This window comes from Varanus komodoensis, unplaced genomic scaffold (assembly GCF_004798865.1).
Source record: "Varanus komodoensis strain SLA01 unplaced genomic scaffold, ASM479886v1 scaffold16, whole genome shotgun sequence".
NCBI lineage: Eukaryota > Metazoa > Chordata > Lepidosauria > Squamata > Varanidae > Varanus > Varanus komodoensis.
Window position 1 is genome coordinate 18,814,018 of NW_025335468.1, and position 25,397 is coordinate 18,839,414.

Genomic DNA, 25,397 nt, shown 5'->3' on the forward strand with positions numbered 1-25,397 from the left:
GCCTCTGGAACAACAGGAAAAGTTGTGCTTGTGTCTGCATGGGAAGGGGAAAATGGGTGAAGATGCCCCCTCTCTTTGTGGATGAACACATTAGAGGAAGAAAGGAAGGACGCGGGAGGACGGAATATATGCTTGAATAAATGAATAAGAAAGAACGCTGCTCAGAGGATATACTCTGGCCCTGGCTCTATGGATCTAAGTGCTTAACTTTACAGTCTCTGACATGTGTTTAAAAATACAGACATTTACACATTTCCAAGTGGCCCTGGGGAACACTAGTGGTGGCCTTAGAGACAAAGATGGAAGCAAGCAAGAGGAGTACATTTCCGGAGGGTTAAGCCAGATATATTCATGCTGGACTTCTTCAAATGAGGCTTTTAGCCCATTTTACCGCAGCTCCTGATTCTGTTTTTCTTGTGGGACTGAGACTTGGTCTTCTACACATGTGTTTCTTCCCATTTTCCCCTTCTCCACCTCCTATTTGTCCTGTATCTTAACTCCTAGGTGGTGCTGTGGCATAGTAGAATTTCACAACTGCTCTAGCATTCCATCTTCCATTCCATCAAATACCCACACACAGGAGATGCCCTACTAAGGCACTACTGTGAGTTAGGAAACACAAGTGTGATATAAACGCTTTACGTAGAAAAGTTCATCGAAAATGCTGGTATGGTTTATTTTAGGGCCTGCTATATTGATAAGTCTGAGACACATGAGCGATGTTGTTTTCATAGTAAAGATGTCTTTATTCCAAAATAATAATGTGTTAGCCAGACAACTACATACAAAACATCTACACAAGACTTTGGTAAGAAATATATCCATGACAGCTTTCTCAGAAATTCCATATTGAACCAAAAAATAACAAAGAAAACCTAAAAACAAAGAAGGGTGCTTTTTGTTTTTTAAAAAAACCAAGTTGCTTTTATTAAAACCTACTGTACATAGAAGCTCCCTAACGTTTCTGTTTCATTGCTTGTAAAGTTTCTACAGATTATGTAGAAAGAAGAAGAAGAAAAAAGAAAATACATGGAATGTTAATAAATGTTAAGTGTATAAAATTCCTAGAGCTATACCTGTGCTTTTGGTTCAGAGTGTGCAACAGGCATGAATTATTGTGTAAGATAACAAGTGTGTTTTGTTGATAATGTGCAGCAAATGTTACATTACTAAGGTTTCCAGCAAGAACAAAATAATTGTATGTATTCCACAACATGTTTGGGGTTGTTTGCTTAACAGAAAAATCAACCTTCAGGGCCAGTCTAGCTGGTATCAGATGTGATTAAGTCAAATGGAGCAAGTTTCTATGAAATCTAAAGACCCACTGAAAGTGATTGGAGCCTTTCTGCTTTCCTTTCGCTTTTTTGTTAGATTTCTACTACAATTATGATGATGATGATGATTAATCGAATTAAAATAATTGTGGCACTGTGAACTCAGACAAGTGGGTTATAAGTTGATTGAGTTGGATGGAACAACTTCATTGTTTTCATCAGCAAGTTATTTCATGCTCTCTGATAGCAATCCTTTGAAAGGTCAATCAACCATCCATAATGCTGTTAGATATTAAAGAAATTAATGGAAGCCATACTGTGGTGTCAGTCAAATATTGCAAATAGCAAAACATGATTGATGAACTCCATTGCCACCAGGCTAAACATTCTTCCTTAGTTCGGTGGTGCCAACACTCTCCTTGGACAATTACTAAAATTTAATTCAAGCACAAGATAAGAGAATTCACAACATGTTTGTTTTCTGCACTTAAATGCAACTAGAAATATTCCAGAGCATACATATTTCATGCGCTTTTTGACTGCGTTAACACATAATTATTGAAGCAGAACATAATTGTTTCTTAAATATCCGAAACCCTGGGATAGAAAAATGCAAACTCCTAAGTGTGCTTATTCTTTCTAGACATCCCTGCCCTGTACCTTCTAGCACCTTGCAGCCTGAGGGACTCCTGAATCTTCCTTGAGCTCTGGTCTTCTTTCGCTTGTGGCAGATTTTCATGGGAAATGAGTATGATGCATGCCAATCCCCTCCTTCAGGGCTATGCAATAAATGTAGAGAGAACATGCCCTTCAACAAACCAATCTGAAATAGCTATGAAGTTGGGAAGGATGGTGTCTCATGAGAAGGAAGATCATGGGAACTTGGAAGGCGAGTATGTGAAATGGAAGAAGAGGCCACGTTCACCAGCAGTCCTTAGGGAAAAGAGCTGCCGATCTATGGGGACAACAGGGAATTTTCTGTGGAGAATCTTGGCTTCAACATGATAAAACCTAAGATAAATGAATGACATCCAAAGAAGAGCTCTGACATGCAATATAGTGCTATCTTGGGAGGATGTGGTAAAAAGCTAAAACAAATAAACCCCAAAGAGTCTGCTTCCTTAGATTTTAATTTGGTGAGCACAGTCATATTAAGGAAAGAACCAAGGACAGTTCAAAAGAACAGATTTTGAATCACATTTAGTCCTAATCAGATCATACACAGAAAAGTGATGTTAGTCGAGCACATACATTTTCTGTGATCAAGAACCTAGATTCCATCTAGGAGTGGAATCATTCTCAGAAAAGTTTCATGGATATGAAACCACAGGTACAATGCTATGCATGTTTGGACAGAATAATGCTCTACGACTTCCTTGACTAGGAAATGCTGGGAGATGTAGCATTTTTTCTATCTAAATATGTGTGGGAATGTGCCTTAGATATAATGTTTCAATCTGTATGCTATCATGGAATCTTTCAAAATGGCATCTTGAGTGCATTAAACATGATGTTGGAAACACTGGTGGCAGAAAAGCCGATTTTGTGTGATTGTTCCCATAGGCAGTTCTGTAAAGTCAGCAGTCAGTATAAAACTTTTTGTATAAAAAGGATGATTTCTCCTACAACAGGATGCCAAGGACAGAGTGCTGCTGTTGCTACAGCCCTGAAAGGGAGACAACACTGTTGCCAACCAATGGCCTGTGCCAAAGAGAACTCTTTTGGGACTGTAGAAATAAGAGGAAAACAGTCCTTTCTCTGCAGTGGTTTGAGGCCCCTCTCTGATAGGTTGATGGTACAGCCTAAAAATTTGTTCCACTCTGAAACCAAGGCATGGCACAATACCATTGTGGTTTTTGGAAGCCTTCAATCATATCCAGCACTTTTTGGAAAGGGCCACACAATGGAGAGGATGTTTGGCCTGGGCAGTTGAAGAGACTGAGGAAGAAGGGCTTGATTACAGTTTTAAACTGGCTCTATTTTACATGGCACTGCATTTAGATATCCGAACCCTTCTCTATCCATCTTGAGCCCACTGAAGCCCAGCCAGACACGGCCCTTTCAGAAAGTGAGCTGCTGTGGCATGACTACGCCACAGGGCCCCCATCAGTCATGCATTCACCTGGCAGGCCCAGTGCAGAAATGCACGCACAGCATATAATCACTTGGGTCATTTGCTGCAATACATCAAAACACTGCTAGTGATCTAGGCCCCTATTTATTCAGTGAGACTTATTTGGTAGATTATGCCTTACAATCTTTCTATGACCTTCTCCTAATATGATCTTTCCTTTGTTCTGAAGCCTTTGCAGGTCAAGGTAGAAACAAATTATTCAAGTAAATATACTCAGGGCTATTAGCGTAAAAATGGGTAGTGGCTTCAACTTTTCTTCTGGTTTTTGCATCATGAACCCAGTGAACACAACTGGTTGATCCCAAAGTTTTTCTGGATACATGAAGAAGTGCATTATCCTTCTTGCCCTCCAGTTAAAAATTGAGCCCACTTTCTCACCCATGACCCAGATTGCTTCTCTTGCAGCTATTGACTAAGGGTTTTCTAAGAGAGATAATACAGGATGAAATCAAGGATTCTTTTCTGTAACAACATACAACAAGGTCAGGGACACATTTGAAAACAGGAATTCAGGGGCTTTTATCTCCATCTGTAAGTATCTTTTAAGGATCTACAATTTAACTCCATACTCTTTTCAATGGTGCTACGACCTTTTGCATTTCTATCTGTTGTCAAATAACCATGGCATTTTTTTATCTTATTTAATACAAAGCACCACCATGTCTGTTCCTACAAGATGGCTATTTTCTGCAAATATTATAGCTATAATTGCTAAGATGGAAGGCTTAGCTTGAAATCTGAGAGGAAAATGAGAACCGAAAATAGGATGGATGCTGTGGGAGCCAAATCAGGGAGCAACTGACTATCTCTACCAGGAGATGGAGAACTGAAATGGAAGCATTGGGTCTAGAAGATGCAAATATAACTTCTGACTTGGAAAAATCTGCCAATGTTATTCCTTCTAGGCAGAAAAATGGATTGATTTTCTGGAACTGGGCAAGCTCACCCCTGCTGTTGTGGCATTTATATTGCTTTGGAATCAGATTTAGTCCAAGCTAGAGTAGATCTGCTGAAATCAATGGAACTTGAGTTAGTCATGACTAACTTATGTTGATTTCAGTGAATCAACTCTAAGTATAACTAAATCTGGATCCAACATTTATGTAACTCTTTGAAGCCAATGGTTTTCCCTGAAGCTTCTGAAATCCACCAGAAACCTCTAAAGTGGGTATGTTTTCTTGCACTATACCACTTTGCATAAAGTTTTACGACAGTGTCTGAAAGGTGTTCTCAAATGCAACCCACTGGCTAATTTGTATGGGTGACCTGCAGGCAGAAGATCTTCCATCCCTGCTAGCCATCTATGGAATTGGCTTTCCTTTTTGAAAGTGGATTTATTTTTTGTTTTCCTTATATTTTCATGAAGGAAAAAGGAAATTTGTCAAAGGATTGCTATAAATACAATTTTTACACCCGTGATGGTAAAAGATAAATATGCACCTGTAGTATTATTGAAGTAATTCCTTGGCACAGTTGTGTAATCACAGAGGCACTGCTTTGAGTATTTTGAAACTGGATCTTGGTCAACATTTAAGTTTGCAATGTCATTTATGCATGCACCCCATGTATTTACAGGGAATAGTTCTATGATTATGGTCTTTTCCACACAGAGATGTATATAATTTCAAAGGTATAGGATTTCACAATTTCACTAGTTTTATGCATTAAGGGCTAGCTGGAGCATCAAGGAGAGGCTCTCAGCGTGTGATTGTGAGGAAATATTTATAAAATATCTCTCTTGCACCAGCAAGTCTAATAAGCAAACCACACTGCAAAAATGAAGACTAATATACACAATTTATATCTTTTTTAAAAAATCAAATCAAGGTTGATTTTACATTTAGCTCAGAGTGCATTATTTGAAAGACGCGAGTTTTGCTAACAAGGATGAACATTGCAGGCTCTCAATTCCTTCTTGTCTTTGCAACTGGTAAACTGAGTGCTTTTGAATCTCTTCTTGACTGTCATGAACCTGTCTTGAATTCCACCTCCACACAGTTTGCTGCACTCTGACCAAGCAGTCCATGGCTTCATCTTACAACCTAAAGAAGTGTTCAGAAAAGAGAGTTATTTACATAGCTTGATTCTTTGAAAGTTATGTTTTCTTTAGACGTTGCATTTCATGATTTAAAACCTCATCGTTAGATGTCGAAATAATGGAGCTATTGCAGGTCACACTGTATGTTATGTAGGACGCATTTTGTACTTGTAGAAAGTCCATAGTTCTATGGATAATGGATCTATTCTCAAGAACGGCATCTAAGAGAAATATTTTGAGACAAGAGGAATTATTACCATTGTTGTTATTAAATTATATCCTGAGTTTCCACCAAAAATGGCACTCAAGGTGACTAACAAGAAGAAAATACAGAGCAAAAACAGAAATCTTAGTTAGAACATAATGTTAAAAAGTAGAAACATGATTATTTAAAAATAAATGAAGGCAATTTTTAAAAATCCTTCAGAAATAGACCAGTTTACATGCTAGACGTCTGCCTGATGAAAAACTCTGCCTGCTAGTGGCAAGTTGAAAGGGTGAGGCCTTCCTGCTGCCCCCAATAGGAGCTCCCTGAACTCTCTGGCATCCCCACCCATTGCCTCCCTAGCAATGGCACCCCCCCAAAAAAAAAAAAAAAAAAAGAAAAGAAATGAAAGCCCCTTGTATGGGCAAAGGCTGTATCTCAGGTAGCCAGGTTCCTTTTTGTTGAGGACTTTATAGATCAGAACTTTAGGTTCTTCCTAGAAACCCCCTAGAAATGGGATGTTTTTCCATTTCAGAGGTCATTCAAGTCTTCAAAATAATTGCCTGATGAGGTGGCAGGAAAATCCCCAAGAGCCACCAAAAACCAGTTGGATACTCTTTAGGGGACCATCTTGCCGAGGCTCCCAGTGCCAGTGGGTCTAAATACCAAGCTCTGCCTATGACAACGGGACTTCCGCTACATCTGCGTTACCATCATCCCACCCAACATGGACATCCAGGTCCAACCTTTGCATTGTTACATGCAAAACTGGACTGTTTTGCATGCGACAATCTGGAGCGCTTCTATCCGGCAGGTGAGAGTAATCAAAAGTGAATACAGTGGCTTGAGAGTTGGGAATGTGCATCGCTTAATATTTCAGGAAATAGTGCAAAGCTAATATTTTAAAAAATAGCTTCTGGGGCTTGTTTGTATTTTCTTTCTAAAATTTGCTCTTTTATGGTTTCAGTCAGTATTTATTTATTTATTAAAACATTTTTATGCTGCCCCATTCGCCGAAGCCTCGGGGCAGCTCACATCATCAAGTTAAAATAATTATAATATAAATTAAAAATATAAATATTAAATTAAAATACAACAATACAGTATAAAATAAGCCGCCCTGGCCAAATAAAACCAGTAATCACCTGAAAGGTCATTAGTTACCTTAAAAGGGGGTGGTATTAACAATTTATAGCGAAATTGCCCCTTAGAACTCAACATCTACAGTTACTGAATAATCCAGAACCACATCCAATTCATGCAAAGTGTTTTGCACTGCAGCCGTTCCCAAGAAGCAACTTATAACACTAGTATTGTAGCCTTGTGTCATGTACCTATTTGTTTCTCGATGAGGTTACACACGTTTTCAGCAACGTGTCCTCCTAAACACATACCTGGGAATTGCTCACCATCCACATCTTCTTTGGGTTGTTCACTTCTCCTTTTCTCACGAGGCTCTTTCCAGCGCCTCTTCTCAATATTAGGGTTTCTCAAGCATTTCCTTACTCGGCATTTTTTGCGTTGTACAGTTTCTGGGCATAGAGCTCCTCCAAACTGGGGTTCCATTTTGATCATTCTTGTCCTGATCATATGACCTTTGCCACAAGACTTATTGCATTCTGACCACTGAGACCACTCTGTTAACTCACAGTCAATTGCTACACAGAAGGAATGAGAAATATTATTATTGGACATAGGCTATTTCACCAAATTGAGTATCCTGCATTCGGAATGAAACCTTAGTAGCATCTGGGGTCCTTTTGTTAACCCAGACAAAAGTGTATCTGGCAAGGAAAATGTTGCACAAGAAAAGGACTTAGCTGACAATTTCCCCAAGGATAAGAATGACTTCCCACTTTCAGCAAACACAAGTTCTTTAAGATTTAATCTTTCTGGAGGTTATGCATAATAAAAAACCTGTGTAGTAATGCTCGACCTATTGATCTTCACTCTCCATAGCAATATTGTGCCCTATAAACTTTAAACTCGCATTAAAAAGGTTACTCTTAATGGATTTTAATTCTGGTTTCTGAAGAAATCTTGACTTTCGAAAAAGACCAACATGGCCAGTAGTTAACCTTCTTTTGTGCCTTTGCTTGGATAACAAAAGTATCCCACAAAACTATTTTAATGCAAATGTTGGGACATGTTGTTACCCCAGATATGTTTTGGATCATGGGGGGTGGGGGTGGGGAACCTGCATGAGGCAGAAGGTTGAAATTTGGCAAATTCTTTGACCAGGTAATTTTGACCCTGACTTAGAAGGATTACACTAAGGATCACCTATACATACCTACTCAGACCCTGAGGTCATCTTCAGGGGTCCTTCCCTGGGAGCAACCCAGTTTTAGAATCATCCTCCCCACCCCAGTTCCTCCAGACCCCTGCAAATGCTCCCCAGCAAGTCCAGGGTTCTGCTGAAGGGGAAAGCTGTGGCATAATGGGAGATGATTTGCCTGCACTGGGCAGAGGCACATTTTGTGTACACATCTCTTCTGTGTGCAAAGGTCAGAACCCAGGCCTGAGCCTTTGGAAGGGAAGCTTGCACACCTGGAAGAAATGACCCGTTCAAAGCATTAAGCATCTCTCTCTCTCTCTCTGTCATTTCACCTCCAGGGATCTGCCCTGTATCGCTAGGCTTCCATAACCTTGAGTTCTAATTCAACTTTTTGATGCTGTGTTTATCAGCATACCATATCCCTGTTGATATAAGCCGACTAACAGGTCTGGATTAGGTTTATATGGGGAAGCAGAAGTAACACACTGCTAACCAAACGGTATGTAGAAGCAGATGGAATGCCACTAAGTTAGGGGCCGCCGGGGTCTACACTTACGGCACTCTGGCAGCATGCATTTCTCCACTTGTTCCAACTCCTCGTTGCAGTCCCCAAGCTCTGCTGCGGATTTCAGCATCCTCTGCCGGGTCCTCATCCCCTTCCCACATGTAACACTGCAGTCGCTCCATTCAGACCAGGGAGACAGCATACAGGGAATGGTATCTAGCGCAAGGTGAAGAGGAGAAGCTGAGATGTTAGCAACTGTTTTAAATTGTTGCCTGTCATCCAGGGCAAGGACAGAACCTTGACAGAGACTAGACTGGTGCTGTAAAGGAGAATGCTTGTTGACGCCAATGGATTTTGGTGATCAAGGTGCAAACTCTAGTAATCCCACAGCCAAAAGTACTCTGTGTGCTGCTGGCAGGTATACCTTTGAACAGAAGGGAGCTACTTTATGAGCCATTTCAGTCAGAAAGTGTGTGATTCTTTCCACAATCACCATGTCTGTTGATTCCTGATTCTTCTGCATTCACCATGAACTAGGACAGGTCATTGAACTGCTATCCTTCTGGCACTTCCCTCCCACGAATCCTTCCATCTTTCTTACATGTTGTTACAGGAAAGCTACATAATGCTGGAGGGATCCGATCTCCTGTAATGTATCTGTGCTTCAAAGCACCCAAGTTCAATCAGGGCTGTGAGAGAAGAGAGTCAACTCATTTCCTGATCAGAACTGCACCCTCCCACACAGGCTGCTAATGACTCCCTGCGGTATGGTATGCTGCTTCTTAGCCTTTCTCCCTTTTTTTGACTAATGGCAATTTCCAGGGGGCAGATTTATATGGGTGAAACATGCAAAGGGAAAGGGCTACCTTGTTCTCTGGCACCATGGTCCTGATCTAGCTCAGGGAACTTTAAGTAAAGCAAAAGATACCGAGAGGTGTGATCGAGGATCTTCTGCATCACAGGTTAGCCCCGAGATGCTGCTGTCCCCTGCCCCACGGACTTTTACTTCCATTTGCAGAGGCTGGTAGGGAGCAGTCCGATGCACCGGTATAAGAAAGGAAATCCACCTGTGTAGGTCAGGGCCAGCACACACCACTCTGCTGCCTGAGGTGAAAGACAAAGAACCTGCTGGACTGGCCTTTGCATTTTACTTGAGCGACCTCTACCACAACCGATGGCAGCATTTTGGGTCAGAGAACTGGCCGCGTGGCCCAAGAGCCTGGTACCCGCGCCCCTTGCCTTGTTTCCAGCATCTGCTGCCGGCGACAGGTCCTTCTTGGCAGCCAAGAGCAGAGCAAGGCGAAGAGGCACGTGAAGGCGAAAGCAAGCCCGTGAGCGTAGGAGCAGCCCCAGGCCCCTTCCTTGCTCGGACGAGTGAGCATGCCTGCTCTGCATATCAGGGATGCCAGAAAGCCTCCGGGTGGGGACGGGGGAGGCTTTCCTCCTGAGGGCCAGATTCACCTTCAGAGAAACTCTTAGGGGGTGCATTCCAGTGGGGTGGGGTGAATGCAAAAGGTGGTGGGGCCAAAAAGGCAACATATTTGCCTCCCTGCCGGCATATTGTAGCTTAGCGCTTTTCAAAGGTGGGGCTGTCCTGAAGCCAGGAAACCACAAGCACTGGGTAGGGAGGGAAATGGGCTGGGCCAGGGGAAGGTGTTCTAGCCTGCAAAGAAACTCTGCAGGGCCAGACTGGGACCTCGGGAGGACCAGATTCCACCCTGGGAGTCTGAGGCTGCCCACTCCTAGAGGAGGAAGCAAATGACCTCATATTAAGGAGCTCTGCCACGGAGTACAGCAGGGCTACGGGTAACTTTGCATCAAAATGGGATCTGCAATGAGCCAGACCAATGGATTTAGTTGCAGGGGACTGTGTGGCAAGGAAATGCCAGTGTGGTGCAAACCGGAACACATGCTAGTTAGGAAGGAGGGTTCTTAGAAATACTGAAAGAGAGAAGGGAGCCAAGAAAACACGAGCAGAGACAGTCGGTTGGGAAAGGGAGGGCAAAGACATGACCGACACGTTCACTGGCCTGGCTGGCCAGAAGGCATGAGGCCCACGAGATTTTCACACTCCATAAAGCCCATCCTGAGCCTCAAGGGTCTCCTGCAGCGCATTTCATGATGTGCCAAAGCCGTAAACCTGGGAGAGTGGCAGGGCCTGCTGGCGCGCAGCTGCTTGCATTCACTGGTGGTGGTTACGGCACAGATATGCCAATCTTCCCGCTGCTTGATGGTGCTGCACGTTGCTTTTACAGGGCATCGCCTACTCTTGCACACATCACACTGGACGGAGGTATGGCTGAGTGCGTAACACGTAAAGGGTGCTGGAGTGGATCACACGTACTGCCAGATAAAATGAGTAGCTAGAGAGGTTTGAAGCATGCTAATTAACCCTAGCCTTAGGATTGTTTTATACATACATTTTAGTACCTGTCTGCACATATTCTGATGTTAAGCACTTAAGGTAACATTTTATAACGTGCACTTAATACAGGTACATGATACATTGTGCTCTTGTTCGGCTCAAGTCTTTGGGCCATGTTGTATGAAGCATGTTGTATGTTATATGCAAAACCAAGCTGTTGTTTCCTCCAGGGAGTGGATTATGGGCCTGTGAATAGGTGGATGTGTACCAGCCAACAGATAGAAAGGTGGCAATAACTATTCTCTGTATAGCAGGTATTGTTTCATTCTGTGGTCAGCTGAACATGCCTGAGGTGTGTATTTGCTACTGAATGTTCCTTTTGGCAAAAACATCCAGTCCTAGCAAGAAAGGAAAATTAGGAACAACTAGATCTCTGTGCAAGAAATTACAGACTTGAGGCATTCGCACCATAGTCCAACTCCTTCAAGCAAGCCATTTAAAGAAGATAACAAAATAGAGGAACACTGAGATTTGGATGTGTTCTCTGCAAATGTTGACTAAATGTTAAAATAAATGGCAAGAGCTGTTCATTACTGGAAGAGATGACTGGGGGAGTGGGGATGGGGGGGGCGCGCTCTTCTGTGCTGGAATTATTTAAGCGGAGTGTGGATGGCCATCCATCAGGGATGCTGTGAGGGCATCCTGCAGCGTAATCACATCCAGCGCAAAACCACTGCAGTCAGCAAAGGGGCAGGCGCAACACAGCCCTTTCATTTCCCCCCGCCACCCCGTTCCTATTTAACTGTTTATTTACTTCCTTTGCTTCGTGATGTTACTAGGACACTTTTGCTCTTTCAATGCAGGACTTTGCAAAGAAGCAAAGGGGAAAGTTTTCCTGTCCCGGAAAATAATAATTTAAAAAATCTAATGAAGCGTTCCATTTTATTTATTTAATTAATTGATTTAAAACTTTTCTAGACCATCCCGTACCCAAGTCTCTGGATGGCTTAACAGTACAAAATGTAAAATAAAAATTCAACTGACAATAAAACCCCAATTAAAACAATCATATCTTAAAACATTGGGAAAATAAAAAAGTTTTAGCCTGGTGTTGAAAAGAATAAAGTAAATAGACTGTTGACAAAACCCAAGCACCCCGAAGAGCCAGCAAACAATGGATTATGTTATGCATTTGCACGCATCCTTTCCACGAAGCGGGACTAATGCTTGTGCAAAAGAGCAAAAATAGCAATGTAGGGGAAAGGGGGGAGTGTGCCCCTTTCTTGCACAGCCACTGGGGCATCACAGATACTCACGGCACTCGGGCATCATGCATTTCTCTGCTTCCGTGGTCTCGGCTTTGCACATGGACCCGTCGGCGGGGGTCATCTTGATCATGCGGTGCCTCTTCTTCATCCCCATCCCGCAGCTGGCACTGCACTCGTCCCACTCCCCCCATTCCGTCACCAGGCAGCTGCTGGGGGCTAGTCAAAACACACAGAGAGGGGATCAGTCCACGGGCCCTCGCTTGGCCGAGGCGTCACATAATGCTTCCGCGCTGATGAGTGCGGCAAAGCCGGTTCACACACTTACAGCACTCCTCGTTGACAGTGCATTTCTGCGTTTCTTCCGTGGGCACTTTGCACATGGAGCCATCCTCTGGGAACTGCTTCACGTATCTCTCCCTCGATCGCATCCCCATGCCACAGGACACACTACAGGGGGACCAGGTTATCCACTCAGACATCATGCACGTGGAGCCATCTAGAACACCCCAAAAACAATGTCCATTTGTTCCTCAGTCTCACCTAGGCCTGGCTGGTTTTGCGTGGAGAAATGGGCTCACCCCTCGATTGCCTTCCCCGGCCCCTCTTCCTCTCTCTTACCTTCATCACTACAGCCGGGGCCCATGCACGGCTGAAAGTCCTGAGTATCCGGACAAGGCACGCTGAGATCAAGCTGAGCTTTGAGCATTCTCTGTCTCATCCGCTTGCCCTTCTCACACGTGGAAGAGCTACAGGCCGACCATGGGGACCAGTTTGAATAGATGCACGTTTCTGGGGTGTCATCTAAGAAAACCGAAAGGAATCCTGGTTGGTGCATAACAAGTGACTGGCATTACAGGACAGCACTGATGGTTTTTGGCTTTGGAAAGGGCAAACAGATACCCATGACAGGACACCAACTGGTCTCTGCTCCTCTGCATGCATTCTGGCCCATACTTTTTTCTTCATCAGCTTGCATCACTTTTTGTTCTTAATGCTCATTACCATAAACTTCTCAATAATGCACAAAGGTGCTTACACAGTACTGGCATTTGCACTTCTTGTGCATGTGCGTGTGCACACATGCGCAGAGAGAGAGAGAGAGAGAGAGAGAGTTTCAACTTTCTTTTCTACGCAAGCTAGTCAATATCATTTAGCTCGATGTTGCTGATTTACCCTGTGGCCTGCACTGTGCCTCTGAGTCATGACCTATCCCTATATTAAGCTCCTCCAGATGGTGTGGTAGACATGTCTGTCCTCGGTCTTCCAGTTAACTGCCATGTCACGCAAACATGTTTTAAATGGAAAATTTGAAAGACAGATCAAGAATGTTCTGTGGCACATCAGTTTGCAGTTCTGAAGACACATCAGGGGGTTGCACATTACCCAAACCCACCCTCGCAATAAGCCACGGAGATCTGCTTTTTGGTCAATGTTACAAAATGAACAACAGTGATTCCACTTTGAGACAACCTGGATGAGCCAGGCATCTTTGTTCCTGCTTCAGTAAAGGTGAGAGATGTGCACAGGAATGGGATTGTGAGTGGACATGACCAAGTAAGACAAGATCAGGCAATTCAGTTTCTATGGGACTTCCGAAAATGCATTCCCCAAAGAAAAGGTGAGGGTAAGAATTGAGCTAAACATGAATGTAGCTGGATAGTAAGAGTGTTACCTGGGAAGGCACCTGTTCAATGACCTGAAACAGTGCTCCCATTATTACACTCCAGCCTTGACACTTGTCATTAAGGTCATCCTTCGTTAATGGAAGAACTCCATGACATTCAGTTTCCAGAAAGTGCCATCACCATCCCTAAATACCCTCTTTGTTACAGATGAAAGGCCTCCTCCTAGCTCAGTCTTCAGTGCCTGTGAATGTTGTCCAGTTTATCAAAGCTGTGATGTCCCAGCCTGGGGTAAGAAGACTGTGGTGTGGGCAGCTGGGGTCCCGCCTCCCTCCCTTCATGCACTGGCATGGAGCCCTGCGGCTTCAATCCCTCGGTCTTTAAGGGAGTAAGTCTTTCCTCCCGGAAGAAAGCCTTCATGCTGAGCTCACTCGGCACCTTCTTGCATCTGCATGTGACGCTCTGTGAGTGGGAATCGCTTTCTTAGCATAGGCACTCTATTTGCCAATGTCTACAGATGCTTTAGAATGGCTGTATGATTTTCACTGGAACTTGTGTGAGTTCGCCTAATGAAAGCGCATTACATAAAAATGAATAAACTCGTGTTGTGCCCAACAGATGCCCTTCTCTATTGGTTCTGCCATGCGTATCCCAGGGGACTCTGCCAGAGAACCTCCCTTCCACCCCACTGTGATCTCAAGTACATTTTCTCTAACTATGTCTTGCCCTCCTTTATCCTTCCCCTCCACTCAGATATCCTGAACAGTAATTGAACTGACAACCAGTGACGGCCCCTTCAAAGTGCCAGAGTAGCACATTGAAAGAATTCATAGAATCACAGAATAGTAGAGTTGGAAAGGGCCATGAAGGCCATTGAGGCCAACCCCCTGCTGTTGCAGGACACCACATTACACCATCCCACTCAGATGGCCGTCCAGTTTCTCTGTGAATGTCTCTAGTGTGGGAGAGCCCACCAGCTCTCTAGATAGCTGTCAAGGATTGGCCACTTTTTGCAAAACTATACCCCTGATGCATGCAATGTCTGCAGGGAGCCTGGCCAGATGAAGCTGGTACCAACCTGGACATTGACCCAGAGAGGCTGAAAATATGTCTTTAAAACTTTGTTTTGACAGGACAGATGTCAAAGGCAAGGCTATCAAAGCAAACCAGAGCCAATCTTTGTTTACAAAAAAGGAGTTATGTGACTTTATTGCTTCTTTGCAGCAAGATTCTCAGTGTCTTTAATGCCCTCCCAATCAATGAATACAGGGTCCCCAACTTTTCCCTCCATTCCTGGGGCTCTGGGTGTAACACTTGCTTTTGACAGCTGTAAGAAGTAGGGATGTCTCTGAAAACAGGAATTCGGGCTGAGCTAGACCTGCTACTTTGAGCAGGGAAGTATACAATTTTCCTTGCTTAAACTACCCTGTCCAGTTCCTCTTCAAAGTAACCCCTGTCACTGGCTGTCAACTTGGAAACTGCTGCTCATGATCTCTGAAAATAAGGTAAACGATTAAAAACTTTCAATGAACTAAAAAAAAAAAAAGCCCGGCTTGTGATTGCAGCAGGGGGCAGTGATGGTGGCCCCAAAGTGCTGCTGGGCTGCTTCTGGGACAGCTGTCACTGGTGGTGGCCAGGCCACGCATGGCAAGAGCAGCAAGTGGGGGGGGGGGGCGGTTAGCTCTTTGCCAAGCTGTCCCTGTCTGATTCCCAGTACCCACAATGGGGCTGGTTGTCTGGGTGCGGATGATCCAACAACTGTGCTGTGGATATAATAACCCCTGGAACAAGGTGTGGGTTGATTGTCAGGGTGGCTTGTTGCCCTCAAACAAGCCACTTTGCAGGAAGTGTTATGACATGATATGACAACCTACTGTGCTCTGTCACCCACATGGGGTTGTGTTGGGTGCAATTCTTCATAGAAACCTACGAATAGAAGCACTTTCAGAGCCATGATGTATGTAAGTATTCAAGCCTGAACAACTTCCAGCAAAAATGAACATAAAGCCTTCCTGTTTGATTTGGCTTTGCGTAGCTAGTTGGTGTACACACCAAACATTTCAGTCTCACAAATTAAAACAAGGTGGACAATTCTGGATCTTATCTGGCTATGTTGATTAAGACAGAAAGGAAACCTCTGAAGGCCACAAGCTTCTCAGCCCTGGATGAGAGATATGATGCTCAGAAAGAAAAGAAGACACATCCATACAAGTTTGCCACACTCGGAGCATGGAAGAATTCGCAGGCAGCCACCAAATCCATCCCAGTTCTCAGACGGGATAAACTGTGACTGGCTGCACAAGCTGTGCTTCTGAAAAGTAGGTCTTCAAGCAAACTGTCCAGCTGTAATGAGACTGCACAACAGCGTATTTCAGCAAACAGAGCCAAAGCACAAGAATCCACAGAAACTGCTCACATTCTGGGTAAGAGTCTCAAAGGCATCCGTGACACCGAGGCAATGAGCTCTCCGTCGGCTCTTAATTCAGAGCTGGACAACAACGTGACCTCTCTTGCTTTTAAAAATCTGCTCCATCATCTCAAAACAGGCTGATCTGAGAAACTAGTTCATATGTACTTGCTGCACCATTCCTTTTCTCATTTGAATTCTACGTGTGAGCTTGCAAGGGCAGCCTGTCCTTATAGACCAAACACAATCATTAATAAAGAAGAGCCGTTAGATGAGAGAAATACCAGAGCCTGATGAAGACCAACCCAGTGCAGGATAATAAAGTCAGTGGGATTAGGCTTCTTCTAAATGAGGAGAGTGCTGCTTTCAATTCCAAAAACTCTGCCTGCTGGCACTGTCCCTGTGGGTGTTTATTAAGTAATGATGCCAACTCCAGCCACAAATGGCTAAGCAAATTGTTTTTTTCCCCTCCTGCTTTTAATACTGTCCTAATAACAATGCAGGCAGCATGAAATATAGAGTAGCAGCAGTGGAGGATGAAGCCAAACACAAACTCACGCAAGTAGAACCTAATTAAAAAGTACCTTCATCTTCTGGAGCTTCAGCCGCAAGATCAGCAACAATGTCATCCACATTATCAGGAACAATATTGCACTGTTCCCCCTGAAAAGAAACATTTGCAAAGGTTTAAATCAGCAGAAGGAATAATGCGCTTGTGGGTATTGGGCTCGAAAATCAAGCCGTAGAAGATATACCAACAGGATCTGCATTCATGGACATCAATGCGTCTGATGTGGCTAAGGCTAATATAACACATTCTAATAAAAAAGTGATGGGGAGCATGTAGCCCCCCCAGATGTTGTTGAACTACAATTCCCATCATCCTTCACTATTGGCTAGAGAACCTAGGGCTCATGGGACAACATCTGGTGGGCCACCACAAGTTACCCACCCCTATTATAAAAGAAGGCTAAGGCCTTAAAGGTGCTTTGTCTCTCTTTCGAATTGTGCAAAGAGCTGAAGCTCTCTCCGGAGAAGTTAAGAAATATGAGTCAGATACAGTGAACAAAAAGGTAATTTTGAAAGCAAAAGTAAATGCTGGCCAGGTGAAGAAAATGTTGAATGCATGATACTATTTCTTTTACTGGGTTGCCTAAGTCAGAGACAACTTGAAAGCAAAGAGCACCCGTGTGGCTGAGATGTGGCTCAGGGGCATCCATGCGTTCCCCATAAGGTCTGACAGGGCCATGAAATCACCCACATAAGGAGGAAATGGAAAGCAGACTTCCTTAGACACACATGCTATTCGCTATGCCCAGTGTTTCATCACTGATCTATCATGGGTTGAGGACTCTTTGAGACATAAACTTTCGGTAGCCCAGTGGCCCCTGCTGGGAGTTCAGAAGATGTAGGGTTAGAAAGCTCCTGCAACGCAATGTGGTTATTGTCAATGCTCCCTTAATTGCAGTTCATGCGAAAAGGGGAAACTTGCTCTGAGTGGGGGAGTGTTACAACCTTTTAGAATCTCAGCCATGGAGATGAGAGCTCCTACATTTCTACTGACACATTGGATGTTAAATTCAGAAATCTGTTGTTTCTCACACTTCTGTTGAAAAACCCAGTGAAGGCCAACTGAGGAACATGCCTTGGATTTATTATGAAATTTGCCAGTCCGGTATTCCATTTGCAATTGTAATTTCATATGATACCTTGCGTGCAATCCGTTCAATGACAATTCTGGCTACTGATTTAATGGAGCCTCCTTCTGGGTCATAGAAAGGACTCTGGGGATGGTCTAAGCTGGTGAGAGGTCTTATCTTCTCTTGAGGTAATGTTGGTTTGTTGGGCGACTACAGAAAAAAGGAAAAAAGAGGCATCACTGAATAATGAAAATTCAACGGAAAATATATTAGTTATTGATAGTATATTTGTAATATTTCAGTGTTACATTGATGATATTTTACCATGTCCATCATGAAACTTAATTTATTTCAGTGAGTCTACTTTAAGGGTAACTTCTGGAACTAAATTGAAAAATGCATTGACCATATTTTATCACTAATGACCCCAGAAAGAAACTAAGAAGAGAGAGTGCAGGTCCTTCTCCCATCTTTTCTCTTTTGTTTGTCACTCAAACTCAGAGTCTTTGAGATTTCTGGGCTCTGAGGGACTAAGGTTGTTAGGGTGGGAAGTGATCTTTGCTTCTTGATCTTTCGCTTTGGTAAGTTCCACCAGATGGCTTTTCAGCCCACATAGTAAGAATGGTTTGGAGAAGGACGAGAGAAGACTGAGAGAGGGCCAGTGTGTCGTGCATCCTGGCCTTTCCAGTCTCCTCCACTTCCTGTGCACCACAACATTCCCTTTCCTCCTCATCCATGGACCCTTTTTTGGTTCTTTCTGCTCTAGTTGAAAGGAGGCAGAAGAAGGGAGGTCGATTGCCAGCTACCACTTCTGAGATGGGTGCACCTAAGCTGACCTCAGGAGGGTTTCAGTGGTCCTATGGTCCCTGGGGCACTCTCTTGGGTGGTGGGAGGTGGCTGAAGCCCCATCGGTGAGGGTGTTCAAGGATAGGCTGGGCATGCACATGCTAGGCATGTCATGAGTGGAGCCAGCTGCAGCTGGGGGTCAGACTAGATGGTCTGGGAGGCCCCTTTGACTCACTCTGTTTCTATGTTCTATGTTTCTTTTGAGCAACTAACAGTAAAACAAAAGGGGGAAAAGAGACACATACCTTAGTATTCCTCTCTAAATGCTTCATAGCACAATCCTATAATCTAGCATTCTTTTATAAAAGTATTAGATCCTGAAGTGTTTCCAAGCAGAGAAGACTACAAATGGGTATCTCTGAATGGTGCTGAGATGGACCTCCATCCCCAAAGAACCAGAGTCTACTGGAACTGCTGTACCTCTTGTTGTGACATGCGAGTACCATACATGAAGGCACTCTGGTGGCCCTCTAGGAGGAGGATATGGGATTCATAAACATGGATGGAGAAGCAAGCAGGCCTTGGGATTAATGTCAAGCCGCATACTAATAGAATTACAGGAAAATGGACTTAACAAGATACAACCGTAGCTTTACAATAAATTATAATGAAGAATGCATTAAAAGAGAATGGGTGCATTCAAATACCCAGTTTACGTCTTATCTGCATAGTGAAATATCCATGGTTTAGCCTCCAGATAGTCAACATGTAATTTATTTAGTTATTTGCATTCATTATATATTGGGTCATCATTCCTAAAAGGCAGCAGCTGGCAAAATATACATAAAACACATCTAATCATATTACAAAAATATACAATGAAGTATTAAAACTGACTTGATTGCAATGATACCAGAACATCCCCACCCCCAAATTGCAGACACAGGAAACTTACTGCACATGCTTTTATAAGAAGTAGAAATTCAATTAAAAAACACGATGGGATTCTATAAATATATTAATCTGTTTTTTCCACACCCCAGAACAGATTACACTGTTAGCTTTGAACATAAATACATAAGTACAACATCCCAAAGAATTCTTCCATTTTTAGTAAATGTTGCTGCATTTAGCTGTTTCAAAACACTAGTGCAAAAGGGTTTGTGTGATTCTATCACCATTCAATGAAATAAAAAAACAATGTATCCAGAAAACAAACAAGCTAGTCTATTCAAATCCTCACCTCCTTTACACTTGCACATTTCTCATTAACTTTTCTCATGCATATTCAGGAAAGTAAATATTTAATATAAAATTGAATATTGCAGAAGACTTCGTGTTGACTCCTAGCTAGTGTCCCATGAACTCTGTCCGCCAGTACTCATAAATCATTTCTAGTTTACACAATGACTTCAGGCTGACTGATCTAAAGACTAAAGCAAATTCTTGCACGGTGCTTTATTTTTGTATTTTTTGGCACCTTTCAGGTTGGTTCTACCGTCCACTTTGATACATAAAAGGCAAAGTTCAAATGGAATGGCAAGAGTTTCATTTGCTACCCAGCTTCAGTCCCCCTCCCCTTGAGACTTGCCTTTTCTTTGTGGCTACTGAAAATGTCAGGAACATAAAGTTAGCCAGGATCCCTTGAAGCTTTAAATCTCCCACCGCAAATAAATGCACCAACTTCATGCAAATACAAATACAGATTCAGCAGTGCCTTCAAACAGATTTTAATGCCTGAATTTACAATCAATGTCAGCCATAAATTTAATTCCTCCATTATATTTCAAGGCACTATTGACTAACAGGACACATACAGAATTCCTGTGAAATGAATGAAAGTTTGGTGACTACCTAGAATAAATTCGATTTTATTTTATACATAGCAGGGACCTTTTGTCTACAAGGCATCCAGATCCATTACAGAATCTTGTTCATTTATGCATCTCATTCATTCATTCCATTTTTACACTGCCAAATAGCCAAGTTTCTCTGGGTAGTTAACAGAATTTCAAATTAAACAAAAATTAGAAACACACACACACACACTTAAAAGAACAAAACCATAACAGCAATAGCAATTGCCGTAGTTCAGCATAGAAGCATACCAGCAGAACATAATAAAACGGAATATATTAAAACAAATTTAAAAGGTTTAAATGGTTAACCTCAAATTCTGGTGAAAGGACGGGATAGAAAAGCTTTTAATAAAAAAAAATAGAAAAATAAAATACTGGGGGGAAAAATCTTTACTTGGTGCTGAAGAGAATACAAAGTAGGCACCAAGTGAGCTTCTTTGGGGAACTCATTCCAAACTGCAGTGCCACAACCAAAAAGACCCACATCACTTCCTTTGGAAGGTCTTCATAGGCAAGGACTTTATTTAAGTGACTTGGTATTTATTTAGAAGTTTCTTAGTCATTAGTTAACATGACTCTGGTGCTAAACAAAGACCTTATTTTCCCAGGCATTTTAATCTTTTTGTTTTTGTTTTTTTAAATATTATCACTGTTATTTTAAAAATCTTTGCTTTACTACTATAGTTTAAAACTTTTTATATTATGTTTTATAATGCTGTATTTTATGGTTTTAATTAGTGTGAATCATCTGAAGAACTTTGGCTCTTTGGCAGCATAGAAATCAGTCAATCAATCATACTTATAACATGCAGACAGGTCTCTAAGAAAATTATACACTATTTATATAAAGTTCTAGCTCATACCATCACAGGACAGGTACCACACTTTAAAGGTGTGACAATATATCATATGCATGTTGATAAGAAAACTGTATTCTCTTCTGCTGAATTTACATTACAAATAGAAGCTTCTTTCAGTTAGCGTCTATTCCATTTTAGCACCAAGTCTGGCATTCCCAGCCTGAAAAGTCTCTTTTGGAGAATGACTATAGCAAGCAGCCAGGTGGCAGGAGAAGCACAGAAACTAAACAAGGCAGAGATTTTTTTCCTTTCTGAAGGAAATTAAGGGAAGCATCTTCCCAAATGCTTTGACTTCTTGATCAGATACAAACTGCCTAGTATAAAGCTGCCCTGGGGAGGAAGACATTGTTCTGCATTTCCAGGTCAGCTGCTTTTGATTGTATTATCAATTCTCCAGCATTAAAAACTCTCTCACATGCTGAATTGTCAGAAGAAAGCAGAACTGTAGCCGAGTCATATTTCAAGAAGCAAGTGGAATGATAAGCGAGTAGAGCCAAATACTCTGAGGAGTCAACAACAACAAATCAGAACTGTACTTCAGCACAACCTAGGTGGCAGCAGGCCAGACTGCTCTAGTGTAGGCTTTGGGCAACAAAAGATTACCGGAGTCTCTGCTCCAGTCTTCCCCAGCTTGGTGCCCTCCCAGTATTTGGCCCATTAGCTATGCAGGCTGAGGCTGGTGGGACTTTTATATCCAAAATGTCAGAATGGAACCAAGTTGGGGAAGCCTTAATTGTGTGCAGTCTTTTTGTTATGCTTTGGCAGTAGCATCATAGGTTGACTTGCATGTGTGAGTAAGTGCATTACTTAATCATCCACTGATGTCTTCTGGGATATTTCTCCCAAACTTGAATCCTTAAGTGGACTGCACTAGGTAAAGGGGGTACAGAGAACCTCTCCACCACTATTCAAAAAAGTTTTAGATTACTCAGAATTATCTTTGAAACAGAGCAAACTAAATGGTCCATGATTATATTTCAGTGTCCTAGGCTATTTTGGTGCAATTTGTTCCAGCGTTGAAACATGGAAACATTGCCTTCCCTTGGATCAAGGCTGGAAACCTCACATCTAATTCTGTAGATTGCTTTTGTAGAGCAAATCTCCAGGTTGGTTTCTGTATTACCCATTGGTTTTTAGAATGTACATCTTTCCTGTAGCTTGCCTGTATTCTTGGTAGCATTCCATTTTATATTCTTTAAATGGGCTTGTTATAGTAACTCTAGGTTTACAACATATGCCTCATTAAGGCAGATCCAATCTGAGAATGTACAGGTGGCTGCCAAATGCTAATCAATCTTAAACAAAGAGATAAGTTACCCTGCTACAAAAAAATAAAAAGAAGTTAATCCATAGAACTGAGCCATTAGGAATTGCCTAATAGCATCTCTGTTTTAGTGTCAGAAGTCAGTGGAAGCAAACTGCTTTATTAGTGAGCAGTAAGATTCCACTGTGAATGTAATTGTTTAGTGTATGATATGGTACGGGAAGTTAAGCTAAGAAAACACATCTGTTTGTTCAATTTTAAATGAGTTTCCAAACATTTCCATTTACTGGTTAGAAAGTAGTGCTGGTCCAAGTTTCTGCAGGCATTGTTATTAATGACTAGGCGAGAGAGTAAACAATCCATTACAGATATCAGGGAATATTAAATTGGGAGCTGTTGACCTATGGTAAGAAGTAGGGTTGAAAGGGAAACGGGATAATTATGAAATGAGAAAAGAATGTGCTGGAGTGGGCAGCAGGAAAAATGATCAAACAACATCCAGTGGGAAGGCAATAAAGTTCTTAGAAAACAATAATTCTACCAACCCGCACAAAATGATAGTAGGCAGGAAATTTGATAAGGCCACACAGAGCAATACAATGACTGAACAGTAAGATATCAGCTTTCCTGTTGCGAATCCTGGAAATCATCTGTACGCTGCTGGGTAGAAAATGGCACACGGCACTGGTGATCTCAGCATGGATTCTCATAAATTGGAACAAATTATTTTCCATCCGTGCTCATCAGACTGTCTTTCAAAACGGCTCACTTTTGTCAATGGAGTATTAGAATCACTTATTATTGTCTGAATGTGTCATTTTAGGCATTAGCATATTAAACAAAAAAATCATATCTACTTTATTTAGAAAAAGAAAATCAGCAAAGTCTTGTTTTTATCATGGGTGGAAGACAAGGAAGACATTGCATATTTAACCTTTTCTCTATTTAAAGCTTTGACAGCCTGTCAGTCTGGTACTAAATATCATTGCTCTGAACCAGCAACTACAATATGTATGGAATAATAATACTAATAAAAGACTTCTTTTCTAAGAAGCAATAGCTGTTGTAAGTGGCTAGAAATCACAGCTGCAGACCTACAGATTGAAAATAGGGCTGCGAGTACCTTTGGGAGAGGGAGAACATGACAATGTCCCTCAAGGCAAATTGTACAGGAAAAGATGTTCCACCGGAGCAGCCTTTTTTTTTTTTTTCCAAATATTGTCCCTGGAGAGATAGGATGTCATCTTGTCCCATTACTCCTGGGGCATTTCGGCCCTCATTTTCAAGTATATGGCAAGAGCTGGGATTTTTAACTGCTTGGTGAGGTTATTAACTGTTAAAAGAAGACACTTTTTGAAAGGGGCAACCTTCAAATCATCCTGTAGAATTTGTTGCAGTTTGGATACACCTGTTAGGGTCTATCTCTGCCACAACTCCCACTTTATTTATTCAATATTGCAGAGGTATGCTTCCAATGTTGCCTTCCCTTTTTCCATAGTGAGCAAATGGCTTCAAAGACGCAAACGAGGCACCTCTTCTCCCCCAACCCCAACGATAGGGCACAGTGCGAATATTCTCCCAGAGACTATTCAAAGAAATAGTATACAAGAAACTCCTGACATAAATTTATAGGCAATAGTTTTGATGGGAGATTCAGCTTTCTCTCTTTCCCCTCAAGGGCCAGCCCAATGTCTAATTACAATTTATTGATCCTCTGGTTACAACAAAGTTATTATATCAAGGCTGCTCAGGGGATATTCCTTGCCTTATATAATGTTAATATACTGCTTCTATTAAAGGGCTGCATTTCCTTTCTCCCCAGATACCAAGACTGACCACATGAGCTCCTGTATTAAGGGAGTGGCTGACATGGCTGGAAGAACAGCAGCAGTGGCAGCTTGCTACACTCGATGTGGCTTAATAGCTATGGACAAAGGGCGCATCCATTAGAAAAGGCATGGAGCCCAGGGAAGCAAGTGCATTCTGGACCCTGGTAGGCTTTAGAGGCAAAGAGGAGCCATCGAACCTGATGCCAGCTAAGTAGGGCTAGGGGTTGTGTCTGGAAATGACCACAACAACCACAGCCGCATCCGTGAAGGCTACGCTCAATCTGCAAGATCAAGCCAGTGGAACTCAAACAAAGAAATACAACAATGCTTATATTAGTCTAATAACCTGCAATGAAGGAAGATGAACAACATAATTCCCTTTAAGACAGGGCTGCGAACCTCTTTTGCCTCAGAGACTGAATTCCATTTTGGAGAAGTACTTGCAGTGGTGGGTCAGGCCAAAGACAAAAAGAAAAAGGGCAAAAATACCAGCAAAATGGAGCTTAAATCTCTTAATGCCTGTAAAGAAGCTCTCTGGGAAGCATCTCAGACTTTCAGGGTGAGGAAAAAATGCCCCAAAGTAAGGAAATGACCAATAGATTTTGGATTAGAGGAAGAGGATGAAACCCTCTGGGAAGGCAAGAGGGTCAGATTGGGGCTCCAGAAGGGTGAGATTTGGCCCCTGGGCCAGAGGTTCTGCACCCATTCACTAAGGGTCCATTCATACTGTTCTGGCAACTGACACAGATTATCAGTGCATCAACTAGTCATTTCTGAGAAGGGTGTCTATTTGTCTTGTCTTTCACAGCCTTGCAGGCCTCAGCCATTACATATCGTAACCGCAGCTTATCTTAAGGGACATATGTATGCTATATACATATAAAAGATATAATTCCATGTAATAGAAGTCTGCTAAGCTGAATAGCCACTCCAAAACTGGTTTCAAACAGATTCACATTAGCATTTTGATCACCTGCTTGCCGACTACGTCCCAATTTAAGGGATGTCCTTCGTTCTACAGAACTAAACTAGTCTCATGGAAGTAGCTAAAGCTAGTGGGGTG

General features: G+C 42.4%; 1 protein-coding gene across 1 annotated transcript in view; it reads right to left on the reverse strand.

The window, feature by feature from the left end:
* Nucleotides 1–722: 722 nt before the first annotated feature.
* The window catches only part of SPON1 (spondin 1), a 339,096-nt gene continuing 314,421 nt past the window's right edge, over nucleotides 723–25,397 (reverse strand). Inside the window, exons 9-16 of the mRNA XM_044425965.1 lie at nucleotides 17,806–17,946; nucleotides 16,681–16,759; nucleotides 12,686–12,868; nucleotides 12,393–12,563; nucleotides 12,116–12,283; nucleotides 8,486–8,650; nucleotides 7,046–7,309; nucleotides 723–5,450 (exon numbers count right to left, since the gene is read on the reverse strand). Of these exons, the coding sequence (XP_044281900.1) occupies nucleotides 5,287–5,450; nucleotides 7,046–7,309; nucleotides 8,486–8,650; nucleotides 12,116–12,283; nucleotides 12,393–12,563; nucleotides 12,686–12,868; nucleotides 16,681–16,759; nucleotides 17,806–17,946 (1,335 nt within the window). The 3' untranslated portion in view covers nucleotides 723–5,286. The remainder of the gene's footprint in view (nucleotides 5,451–7,045; nucleotides 7,310–8,485; nucleotides 8,651–12,115; nucleotides 12,284–12,392; nucleotides 12,564–12,685; nucleotides 12,869–16,680; nucleotides 16,760–17,805; nucleotides 17,947–25,397) is intronic.